Here is a 13,998-nt window from a genome sequence, read left to right as displayed (position 1 = left end):
TCTGCTTATGAAGGACTTGTGAATGCTTTAACTTTATTGAGGTCACAGTTCATCACAAACCCACTAAGTTTTCATGTCCCCCTTTATTGCTCCCTCCTTAAAGGTTAAGCCATAATCGTGTACAGCATTTTTATCTTACATGTTCTTAAATTCTCTCTTACACATGCCCCCCCTGATTTGGAACTTCGTAATCACATTACATCTCAGTTCCTTCTTCGCCAAAGCCCTATGTTAAGACTTGAGTCCCTGTTAAAAATATCGTACTCAAGAGCTTGAGAGTCGCAGTGGAAGATTTGGGAATTGGAGGATTCGTACTATCTCCTTGTGTAATCCAGATCTCATTAGCATCCAGTTGAAGAAAAATAAATGTTCAGTAGAATTGCAGCATGCTTTTTTTATGCGTTAGAGACTTTAGGTTGACAAATCTTGAAAGAGGCTAAGGTTTGGTATGGAGTTAGGCCTACTATATACCAACGACGGGAGCACATTTAAGCTCAAATTGACAAAAGGCCCCATTCAAAATAGTGGGCAGACTTTAGACAAGAGCTATATCCCCATTCCTAATTAAATAATAATCATAATTTAGCCACTGGATCAGAATTATAACCTGGGTACTTTAGACAGAACGAAGAGCGCCAATGAAAATCTTGCAATAATTGCTTTGTCTGCTAGGCAGATATACAGATTAAGCACCAGTGATGATACGAAGTCTGCAATAATTTACAACCAGCCAGTTCCTTTTAGAAGTGTTAGAGAATAATATAAATCATATCTTGGGGCCTCATCTAACAGCTTAAGCTTTTAGGTTGAATTGGTTCTTTAACATGGTATCAGAGCTTTAATGACCAAGCGGTCACGAGTTCGAATCTCACCATCCTCATTTATTTGATAAAATTAAGCACAAGGTAATATGAGCCTGTGTAAGTTTCAAGTCCAAAGGGCTTTCACTTGAGGGGGTGTGTTAGAGAATAATATAAATCATATCTTGGGGCCTCACCTAACAGCTTAAGTTTTTGGGTTGAATTGGTTCTTTAACAGGAAGTCAGATTTCATGAGAGGATGAAGAAGTACAAGTGTTTGACTAATAACTCATCATTCGCCAATGCCATTTAAATGCCGTTCATCAATGCTGGCTTGGGTGTCGGACGCTACCTTAATTTGGGGTTACAGCATAACTCTTTAGGTTCTGATCGATCTTGTCAAGTGGCCTGAGCAGCTGCCTGAATGGCTAAGCATGCGGAGAAGAGACCTTTTCTTTGTTTCGGGTAGGATTGCTTGGGATTTTCGAAGACAAACTGACTGTGACTCCGATTGGGGTAGCAAAGCTTATGACCTTGCCTGAATCTATGAACCTGACGGCGTTGTCAACTGAAACAACCTCATGGAGAAATGAATTTGCAATACCATATCCCACATATTTCCATCCTTCAACTGACAATGAGGTATTCCAGTGGCAAAACAGAATGCAGAGCCATAACAGGCGCTACTTGTTTGCTTTCGCAGGTGCCCCGAGACCTAGTGCGACTGGTTCTTCACGAAATTAAGGAGATTATTCCAGTGAGTGGGGCCAGTCAAAGGGAACAATCAAGATCACCGTACTAGTCAATAAATGAATAATACCGGTGCCCAAGGATGATGGAAAGATATGGAAATTGACGTAACCCTACTATATTAAAGTCTAACAAAAAGAGGAAGAATTACACCCTAAATTTCTCGAGGCAAATACATGAGGGGTTAAGGGCGGAAGAAATTTCAGTTTCCAATCGAGGAACTTAGCAACGCAGAGATATCTATTCCTGTTCTTCACGGTTCAGTTTTATGGACTATGCGCCCCGGCGATTTTTCTTGTGTGGACCGAATTGCATCTCATTTTTACGACAGCTTCTGTTTTGATTTTTTTTTTTTTTGAGTTGGATCAAAAAGAATCTTTACTTTGAAAATAAGGTGCCCATAATCAGATCTATTGCAGGAAAAATTGTGACATACATATATAGAAAATTTTAGTACAGAGTCACATGATATTTTTTTAAAATATTTTTTATTGAAAAATACATTAAAATAATTTTTATATTTTTTTTATATATCAGTATATCAAAATCATTGAAAAATTAAAAAAATATTAATTTAATATATTTTCAAGTGAAATATATTTTTAAAAAACACAAAAAAAAAATTCAATACTCTCAAACACTTTTATCCCTAAACAAGAAAATTGTATTTCATTTGTAATTGGGATATTAATCTAGTTTGATGCCACAATAACACTTGTGGCTGGTCTCGATCAAAATCAAGGTCGGTGTTGCTTTATGTAGTGTACTATCTTCTAGCTCCCACAAGACGTCCAATGAAAACATGCCTTAATTATGAGTTGGCTTTGTCTTTTGATTGGGGATACAGTATATAGATTGTTGTGACTTGGGACGTGTTTTTTTAGTAGTGATCACGTAATCGGCAATGTCTCACCATAGATCTCTTTGGATTATTCTTGAAGCAAGCAACAAATCATTTTTAAGCATTCGTTTCAATTTATTGCAAGAAAGTTATATATATATATATATATATATCCAGTGTAGAAGATCTACAGAAACCTGTAAGAGAAGGAATATATCTCTATGAAATTGGTTTTAAAAAATAGCTATATAGTCGATATTTCTTTTCTCAGAATAAGATTTGAATAATATTACGAAGAGGGTAATTCTCCATCATGTAATCAAAGATTTGCATAACTTTCAAATGAATGTGAATATCCATGTGGTAGGGTCACAGTAGTGTTGCATATTAGACCCATGAACTAGCCAAAATTTTGACAGTAGTGTTGTCAAATCTACAACATGGATAATGCTAATAAATCCCATTAAACTCATCAAAAATCTTATCAAATTGATATGCTAGAACAATGTGGTCTATAAAATTATTGAATAAATTTAATCCAGTACATTATTCAAATAATCAATGAATAATAGCATGACATTTACTTAAAGGTGAATAGATTCTATATGATGATGCACAAAATCCATTCGTCTATCACCCTTTTGTCCCAATTTTATGGAACCTTGTAACTTTTCAAAAGTAAATTTAACATATTTCTTACTAATATTTTATTTTATTTTATACTGGATAAGAATTTACAATGGTTATAAAAATAAAAACTTTAATCCTCCTAAAACTTAATCTTTGAAATTTTAATTACTGAAATAAATTGTAAAAAAGTTGACCGAAGTTAATTTCTATTGGATTTTCAAAAACGATAAATAAAAATAAAAATAAAAATAAAAATGGAATGGATGAAGCATGTATTTTGACCTAATCTGTAGCTGAGTTTTTAAAATAAGTTTATCCAACATGGGTATCGTGATTGATGCTCCTAGATTAATTAATTAATTAATATTACTTCTTATTGGGGAGTATTAATTTTACGTGTGAAATTTACACATAGTTTGCAGAATTGATGATTACTTGGGAAGTTTGGAGGGTTCTGGCAAGGAGGAACCAAAGGGCAACAATTAAGACAGTGCAAGTAGTCACTTCGACAGTACTGGATCCGGCAGTAAGCTATTGGTCTCGTGACGCCCTAATCAAATCTCGTGTCTCCGACCATGGCTGCTATTTTAATCTTTTAAAATCCTATTTGCCTACAAAAAGGTAGTCTTCTGTAAATTAGAAGAATGGTTCGTCCCTTTTGGATTAATTATTTTGTCACTCCGCTCTTAAAATCACTTTTATTTTGCCTGGTGACTTTTTTATTTTTTAAAGTTTCAAATCAATATTTTTTATTATTTTAATTTACTGATGTAAAAGATTAAAAATATTATTTTAGTATATTTAATCAAGTTTTTTTTCTTGACCGATAATATGAGGACTTTGCACACTTACCCATTATTTAATGTGGTTCTTGTATTTTTATTTTCATCAAATCCATCTCTTAACTCTTATTAGTCCACTAAGACTGTGGTCCTTCCATCACTAATACTTTTATTGCTCAGAGAATCTAAATAAGAATACGTGCTTAGAATAGCCAAAAAAAAAAAATGATGGGGATTACATCCTTTACGGACTAGAATAAGAATGGGTTTTAAGAAAATAAAAGTTGAAGGGTGACATTAAAAAATGTCAAGATTAGAAGGATCAAATATACAATCGACCCTTTTATTTTACAAAAGAACTGGTGGGTAAATAAATGTATTACGGGCTAGTTGGTGTCACCAATATTCATCTTGGGAGATCTGGGCAAGAGCCAAGAGGTTTGTCGAATTCTATTACAACTTTTAGAACTTTAGACTTTTATGTGTGTTTTAAATTACGATAATGGTGGTATTTTGAAGTATTTTTTATTTAAAAATATGTTAAAATAAAATTTTTATTTTTAAAAATTATTTTTTACATCAAAATAAATTAAAATTATTAAATAAAATTTATTTTAAATAAAAATAAATAAATTTTTAAAAAATATAATTTACACCATATTTTTAAATTAGAAGCTAAAAAAGAGTAAAGGAATATCTACCATCGAGGTATGGCTGGGGTCTGCAGTGTCCCCCACCGGAAGATCCAGCACTTTGATTTCCCTGAGTTGTGTCACCATTAGTGGGGTTCAAAAAGCTTGCTGAAGAGCTCGGTGTCACCCCGCTTGATCCTCTGATTAAAAAGTGTTTTTTTTTTAATTATTTTTTTTAATTTTAAACTATTTTAATATATTAAAATAAAAAATATTCTAAAAAACAAGCATTATAAAAATAATCAAAACCAGTTATAAGTTTCTCCGTGGGTATACATCCCTGTCAACTTGCAAAAATTAAAATTTGCTTGTTCAAGAATGAAACTATGTTTTCCAAGTGTCGTAAATCAAGCGTTGCTTTGACAATATCTCCTCCCGACTTTTTTCTAAAACCATCGGAGATTCATTAGGATTTGAACCAACAGATTGATGAATCGTTCTCCAGTTCATCAATCGCTACTGCGATGTTATTCAAACTCAGACTACTGAGGATTCTTAAGAAAGGAAATAAATCAAACTGCTGAGTATTTTTCACTGGCTTCTAAGATAAATCTTCGTGATAATTAAATTAAGTAAAACAATGAGTATTGTAGTCTGATTAAATTTATATTAACCATTATAAAATCATTAAAACAGGTCTTGAATTTAGATTAACCTGAAAAAAAAAAAAACAATTAACGAATAAATCTGACTACTACGGCAGTATAGATCCGGGGAAAAGATAGATGCATGTTCTTTTCGAGTGCGTTTGTTACTGTGTTTTAAAAAGTTTTTAAAAAAAATTAAATTTTTTTTATTTTTTTTTTAATTAATATATTTTTTATATTTTCAAATCATTTTCATATACTAATCTTAAAAATAATTTTAAAAAAATAAAAAATATATATTATTAACATACTTTTCTAAATAAAAAATAATTTTAAAAACAACTATAACTATATTCTTAAACACATTCAAAATCATGTCTCAGCTCTAGTGCTTTTATAATATATTAAAAGAAAAGTTAAAAAGTGTAGTGTTTTCATTTTAGATTTGTCTTTGTTCCATGTTGATTTTAACAGTAGAAAGATGATTTTACTCTTAAAAAAAAACCCTTCTAGATTATTATTTTTTTAAGGTAAAATAATATTTTTATTTAATTTAATTTTCATTTGAGAATTGTTCAGGAATTTTATTATCTTTTTTCCCATATTGAATTTTTTTTCTATGTAGTTAAATATTGTTAAATAATGATTATATTCATAAAGTAGCTAATAACAATTTTAATTACCTTCTACGTACAAATGCAAATCCCATGTGGCATTGACAAAAAGCCCATGCAATCCGGTGGATTAACATCGTTCCGGTGAACCACCTCCCTTCCAAAATTGTTAATACACTTTGAGGGCCTTCTCCGGCTAATATGCCATCAACCCACTGAATATGCTACTGAATGGCTTCGAATTGTTTTTGAGCTGAGACATTTGGTAGAAGATTATAATAGTGCAGATTTCTTGAACCGGCTTGCCCAGTCATTTCAACACAGCTCCTTTTTTTATTATTATTACAAAGAGTCGTGGGAGAGGTATTCTAGGCGACATGTTAGGAAATTGGAGCCATGTGAGGATATACACCGCATTAATTGTTAATATTTTTCAATAAGATGTAAAAGCATAAAAAATAAGAAATCCATCTTTAATGCTACACCAACCCAAGTCAGCACTTCCTTCAAGTTGTTTAAAAAATTATGATATTAATTATGAGGAATATATATAGTTTAATTGATTAAATTTTGAGTTTGTATTTTAGAAGCTATAAGTACGAATCTCATAAATCTCAAAATTACTATAAGCTTACATGATCGTTAACTTCAGAGTCCATTAAATAAATCGAGATGCGTGCAAACTCACCTGAAGACTCACATTGATCTTAAAAAAATATATGATATTTAAAAAATCAAGAATTATTAAAATTTACTGAACTGTGAAAAAAATATGTTATATATTTTTATAGGAATAATTTATTATCTTTCAATTATAGTTTGAGTATTAATTTTTTTTAAAATTCAATTTTAATCAATAAAAAGAAATTTAATATTTGATACAAGGTCAAAAAAATCTATAAGATTTAGATTAAACATTTTTATAAATACAAGATCTGTTAGTATTTTTTTTTTTTTTTGAAAATCCATATAGTCAAAACGAGTACTATAACAACAAAATCATAATTGAATAGTCGAATTACTAAATAACTAATTATACATGAATAATTAAATAACTAAATTCTATATCATTTCTATAGTACAGAACATAATTATTATTGTATCATTTTAAAAAAAAAATTATTATTTTATGGATGTGATAACTGTGTACTTCAACTAATTTAAATCTTAGATTTAATCTCGGCCACACGCAAACTTTAACTTCAAAGATTTCCTTTAATAAAAAAAAGCGAAAAGAAAAGAAATTCTCAAGTATATAAACTCCATCTCTTTTACGCGCAAGGTCCGAATCACCCTCGAACAAATTACAAACCCCACCTCCATCCCCAAGATTCCCCTGCTGCATCCAGATAGGCAGGCACCCGTTGTCAAAGAGAAGCTGTACTTGGGCGGTTAATCTCGGTAACAGCAGTGAAAGTGTGGTAAAATTTTAGTAAAAAGGATCCAAAAGAAAACAAAAAATAATAAATGGTACAGTCCGTACTGTCAAGAAATTTTTTTGTTCGAGAAATTCAGGATGCAGATCTTGATTTGCTCCAGTTTTTAGTTAAATTAAATTAAATAATAATTTACTAAAACTTGGTTGATTAATTATAGTTTGGTTTTTTTAGATAAAAGGAATTAAAATAATATTATTTTAATAAAAAAATTTAAAACATAAATATGTTAATAATTAAGTTTTGATCGGGTCAAACTTATTTTTATTGAATTGATCTAATTTTTGTTTTTATTATTTTGAATTCAAAGTAGTCTTGATTTATAATTTACCTATCAAGCCGATTTAAGTTTTAAAACAATAAACTAGACCTGATTTTTAATAATTTCAATGAACTTGTTAATCGTGTGATACAAACTCAAACAAGTTGACATAAAAAAATAAAATAAAAAAATGACTCCGTTGTAATAAACGACTAGCGAATTAACCAATATTATAATTACCCTAACCCCTTTCCAAATCAATTCTTATGTCATGCATGACAACTATGCTCCACCCTACATTTCTGATCAACCGCCACCGCCAACAACTCACTCTCATTGGAGATTCCTATGCTAATAATATGCTCTTTACTTTTTCTCTTCTTTTTTTTTTTTTATTTTTTTTTTAAAAATTTTCTTATATCTCCTTCGCCTCCTTTCGTTCTATAAATTGACTTCTCCATTCCATCTAAAATCTCTTCTCTTCTCCTCTCTTTCCCCTTTAGTTATCAGGATTTCTTGCTTCTCAGCTCTCTTTGTGCTCTAAGGTTCTGCTGGTTTTGCATCAGCAAGTAATTTAGCTATTCTTTCTCTTTTTTTCTGTTCCTCTCTTGTAGGTTTGTCTCTTTTTTGAGTCCTGGTTTCTGAGTTTTCGAGTCCAAAACAGAAACCCCGGAATTTCTATTTCTTGCCGTAACTCTGCCAAAAATAAATCTTGTTTTATCAAAATCTTGATGCTGCAGGTTTGGATCTTAATGTTTGAGGTTCATGTCTCCAGTAGTCAGTGAAATCCTCCGGTCAGGGTTTATGATCAATTCCTCTCTCAGACGCAGAACCCACCTTGTCCAATCTTTCTCAGTTGTGTTCCTTTACTGGTTCTATGTTTTTTCATAAGTGATCTCTCAATTCTGCCTGGATTATAGTATATAGTAATTAGTTAGAATATCTATATACAATTATCTTAACTCTCTGGATATTATTATCACTACCTGGGTCCTGTGTCTTTGAAATCTATAAGGTTGGAATTCTCCGTACTATAAAGATCTCATTTTTATCGAGGTTTATTGTTGGTGGTAGTGTTTTTGGTGCAAAATATATAGTCTTTCTGTATCTATATGGCATCCTCTAGTGGGAATTCCTCAGGTTCCACTCAGCTGCAAAACTCAGGCTCTGAAGAGCAGGTGATGTTGGTGGATCAAAGGAAAAGGAAGAGAATGCTGTCAAATAGAGAATCTGCAAGGAGATCCAGGATGAGAAAACAGAAGTACTTGGGTGATCTAATGGCTCAAGTGGCACAGCTAAGGACGGACAATAACCAAATCCTTACAACCATCAATGTCACAACACAACACTTCTTGAATGTTGAGGCTGAGAATTCTATTTTAAGGGCACAGATGATGGAACTGAACCATAGACTTGATTCTCTCAATGAGATCCTCAATTATATCAGCACAAGCAATGGGGTTTTTCAAATTGATCATCATGAGGATCTCCAAACTAGTGCAGATCATGACTTCATGAATCCATTAAATTTGATCTATCTTAACCAGCCCATCATGGCATCTCCAGATTTGTTTCAGTATTGATTATCACCATCTCCACGGGTTGGAAATTGGTCAATTTATGGTTTGTCTTCTTCAGGGTCTCAATGATTGGAGAGGAAAAGGGAGGGCCATCTTCCTTTTCCTTTTCTCTTTCTCAATTATATGATGTTGAATACTAGGTTAACTAGGGCCTAGAATGAAATAATACTATGATATTAACGAGAAATTGGTGCGCATTGAAAAGAAAAATGTATCTAATTTAGGGAAAATGTGATTAGTGTTCTGGCTTGTAAAGGGTCGCTATAAGTATGGTGTGCAAGGCCTTGGATTTGTGTATCTATGTGCTCTGTCTTCTGCTAAGTGGTAAATTAATGATATAATTTCTCATAACTGGTGTGGGCTTCATCATTTATTTTATATTTCTCAAGAACAATGACTTGCGCTGTGTTTTTCTTGGCTTGGCTGTCCATGTGCTAAAAACATTTGCCAAGAGACAGCCATAAATGTCACCAAGCGATGGTTTACCATATTCGCACGCAACACTAGCATGTCAAGCACGTTTTTATGGACCAGAAAGAAATCTACGACTGCTCCCCCTCCTCTTCCTTGAAAAGCCAGGAGCAAGCGTGAAATGCATCTAGGCTAGCTGGCTAAGCAGGCCAAGTATATATTTTAGGTGAATTATTGACCGATTAATCACTTGTTCAAACGTTTTATACTGTAAATCATACTTCAACAACCACTTAATCCAATGATAAGTATCTTAAACTTAAATGTTATCAGTGTCTCTCGTTTTCAAGGAGCCTGTAGCTCGCTTGAGTCTCTCTTTTATAAAAGGAAAGAAAAACCAATCTTTTATAAAAGAATTCATGGAAAACCGGCCTGTAAAGAGTCGACACGTACAAGTCCACAGAAAAATCAAAACGAATTTTATACGTGGTCGATTAGAATAAGGGAGGCTGCATGAGATCACATTCCAATAATTTTAAACAAGACACCAGCAAAATCCTGTCTCCACAACCAAACAACCCCCATAACAATTTCAGAGCCGCTAAAACGTTGAAGTTAGAATAAATTATCAATGACAGACAAAACTGCAAGGAGAAAGAAATAAAAAGGAATAAGCCGCGTCATGGATCTCCTCACCTTTCTTGTTAATTAAGAGATTTATCGTCAATTATTTCACTTTGATTCGATGTATTTCGATTAAGGGTTTGACATATGATTGCATGTTTGAACTCCAAATTTCCAGCTACCAATTTAATATATATTGTTGATGTAGAGATATTTTGCTGTAGCACACATATATTCCATCAAAATAAAATTGATTTATTTTTTTAATTAATTAAATTGTATAAAATTGGAGAGGGCTTCATGAAAACTTGAGAAAATCTTCAATAATAGCACCATCCTTTCTCTTCTCTCTTCTTCCTTTTTTTTTTTTGTATAAAGTCGACAAACGAACCCAAGATTTTCTGCTGCATGCAAAAGTAGAAGGATATGAATAGTGGGCTGCTCGCATCACTGCCAAATCATGAATAAAGAGGAAAACATGACAGTGCATACCAAATTTAGCCACCAGCAGCCATGGATAGTGTGAAAAAGCTGGTGGGGTGTCAAAGCCACTGTAAGCACATTCAACCAATCCGGTATTATTTTGAGATTTTTTTTAAAGCACGGCTTGTCGCAGCCACAGAAATTCTTAGCTTACAATAAAAATACAGATTATAATACAAAGAAATTGATCTGGAGAAAATATAAAATAAAACATTAACCCTTGTAATGTGGTTGCTTAACGCTGACCGGCAACCATTATTCAAGTCTAGCTTAGTACGCTGGCATATCCCTTTAATCAGTTCATGTCATAAGTCTTCCCTGCGATTGTTGAGATGTAATTGCAGTGCTTATCTGGATTTTATGTTGTAATGAGGAGATAAATGCATTGATGCGCAAGAATCTATAAACACTCAAGCCCCACCGTACTTGACCCAAAGCTGAGTTCTATGAGTAAGAAATCAGCTTTTGATCTTTCTACTTAAGTTTTCTGCAGCACCTGGATTTTATATTCTATATATTTTGTCTCAGGCGATGCAGAAAGTAAATTGCACATGAAAGAGAAGCATTTTATTTAGATTCCGTTTAGAAATACGCTGTTTCCGAGTAAAAATGTTTTTCATCAGAAAACCGAGAGTGCACTTCATGTGCATCCTCAGAACCCAGTACGGATACTTAGTTTAAATGACAAAAACATGCTTCAATTCAGATTTTTGTTTTTATTTTCCTGCGCAAAAAGAACAAATCATGCAAAAATCGAGGTCAAGACAATACCCAAGCAATTCTTAAAAATGGGTCAATGAAGTGGTTGAACGTAGGTACGCAGATGATTTTGTATTGGAGGAGGGGAGGAGGGGAGGGATTTTTCTAAAAAAGAAAAAAGAAGAAAAAAAAGAGGAAGCAGAGGATGCCTTTCTATGTTTGGCTCTTTGATTGCATGATGGGTAAAGAAAGCTTAGAAAATGACAAAAATTATAATTAGGAGAAAGGTGATTAAGCATGTGGAAAGCCACTAATCTAAAAGCCTGCCCTCATTAATTATGAGTGATTGATGTCGTTTTCCATGCCTTAGTTTAGTGTCGAGGCTGTACTTTTAAATGGCTTTATGTTGTGACCAAAAGTTACAAGAGACTGATACACAGTTTTTTTTAATAGTTAGAGTGCTGTTTAGGCAGTAGCGAAACCAATTAGCTTCTTTCACGATGTTTTAGGCCATCAATACGCGAAAGTCGAAATATATTGTTTTTCTTTAATGTTTATATCCAGAATAATAATGTGCAACAAATGCACCCAAAATTAACTACAGTGATTAACTATAGTTGAAATTTTAACCCATGTTAATTTAGGGCATGTTCGGGAACACGATGCAAATTACGTTCCAAAAACTTTTCAATTTTTTTTGTTTGAAATAATATTTTTATATTTTTAGATTGTTTTGATATGCTGATATCAAAAATAATTTTTAATAATTTTAAAAGAATAAAAAAATTTATTTTAATATATTTCTAAAAAAACACATTTTAAATCGTTATCACTACTATAATTTTAAACAAGTTTTTAATCAACTCATAACTCGGCTCTTGAGTCGAGTATCCCATTTTAATTGGAAAGTAAAATAATTTGCTATTAAAATGTTATTGGCTTACTTTAAACAAATCAATTTCGATTAATCTCATTTTTTTATATATAGGAATACCGATTAATCTTGACAAGTAACAAGCAAAATTAACAAAGTAAAATTCTCAGCGCATCTAAAACTAGCACATATAGACTACTTGAAGCACGCCCTTGAACCAGTAAAATTGTGGCAATGCGTAACATAATTTCCTCGCTCTTTCCAACTGTGGACATGCCAAGGACGAACGACTGGCTCCGCCAAACACTTCAATAAATATTTAACTAAGCTTGTGGTCTATAAAATGGCCCGCAGGATGATGGGAGACTACAATGACATGCACGTATAAATGTAATAAAATAGCCAAAATGATTTGAGTGCAAAGAAAAACCATGCTAATCGATCCAAATAATAGTAGGTTATGAGTCGTCATCTCAAATCAGAGACACCCAAGTTGGGTTCCCTTGCCGAAGAACATTGCTTGAGTTGGACATAATCTCTTGAATTATTGGACAATGAGATTTGCCACTTGCACTTCCTGTTTGGTTTGGTGGCTTAGTTCACTCTTATTACAAGATGTGACGCCTGAGAATGAGCATGATGTGTATGATCCAATCATGCAAAATGCTTTTGAATTTGGTTCCACATTGACCCGGACAAAACTGTCTTTTTGTTCGGGTCAGAGGAAATTTAGTTTTGCCTTCGCGTGGCATGGTGGACGGATGTAAAAAAATCTTGTAGATTCAGACGAAAAATAATAAAAAGTATATTTTTATTTTTCCATGGGAGAGAAATATTCATTTCAAGACACAATTAATACTTACTGCTGTTGCCACATGTACTAGAAAATATTTTCTTTATTATAGTTGTGGTTTTTTTTAAAAGTGTTTTTAGTATGGATTAAAATAATATATTTTTTATTTTTTAAAATTTATTTTTTTATAAATAATTTAAAATCATAAAAAAATTAAAAAGCTCAGCTCGACCACTTCAATAAACGCAACCTAAGTTATGATGTATATGGGCTAATCCAATGGTGTATTGAATTATATCAGTCTATGGTTGGGATTTAAGCAAAGTGAGAGGGCCCAAAACCCAGGTTTGCGTTTTCTGGGACAAACGGATGATTAGGCCGAAAGATTTACCTTGTATTCCATCATTGACTGGTGCTATGATGGAGGCCAGGTAAGATTTTCTTAAAAATATATATATAAAAATCAGATATTGTTATTGTTTTCTTAGTGGAGAAAAAAAATTAAATAGTGTGACGTTAACTTGATATAACCTGGATTAAAAAACAATTCAAATGACCTGTAAATTGTATAATTTAATTAAAAAAACTCAAAATTACATCTTTTTGATAATATTAAAATAATAATATATTGGATTTATTTGAATAAATTTAGATTAATATGTCAAATCTATAATTTAGATTGTAAGGCTATAATAACCCCATAGAAAACAAATTATAAAGTATAATTTCCAATCAATTCAATATTGAATGATGAAATTAAAAAATGAAAAAAACAATTTGGTTTAACCTATTAAACTTATGACTTGGATCATAATACCAAAATAACCCTATAGAAAAAAAATCGTAATAAAATACGAAGCTTAATTTTCAATGAATTCAATACCAGAAGATGAGATTAAAAAATAAAATCAATTAAAAATAACATAAAAAATAACTCATGTCAATTCACCAAATTCATAACCTAGATCATGAGACCAAAATAGCCTCATAAAAATAAAAAATATATAAAAAAACTTAATTTAATTGGGGATAAATATAAAACCCACGACTCTGATCATGAGATCAGAATATCCTTGTAGAAAAAAAAATCAAAACAAATTATGAAACTTAATTTTCAATCAACTCAACATTAAATGATAA

General features: G+C 32.0%; 1 protein-coding gene across 1 annotated transcript; it reads left to right on the top strand.

Moving 5' to 3' along the window:
* The first annotated feature begins 7,839 nt into the window (after positions 1-7,839).
* LOC118052785 (bZIP transcription factor 44) lies at positions 7,840-9,368 on the top strand. Its single transcript, XM_035063835.2, has one exon. The coding sequence runs from the start codon at positions 8,507-8,509 to the stop codon at positions 8,975-8,977; it is 471 nt and encodes a 156-aa protein (XP_034919726.1). The 5' UTR covers positions 7,840-8,506; the 3' UTR covers positions 8,978-9,368.
* Positions 9,369-13,998: the final 4,630 nt, after the last annotated feature.

This window comes from Populus alba, chromosome 2, assembly GCF_005239225.2.
Source record: "Populus alba chromosome 2, ASM523922v2, whole genome shotgun sequence".
NCBI lineage: Eukaryota > Viridiplantae > Streptophyta > Magnoliopsida > Malpighiales > Salicaceae > Populus > Populus alba.
Note: the sequence above shows the minus strand (reverse complement) of the source record. Positions and strands in the feature narration are given on the sequence as shown.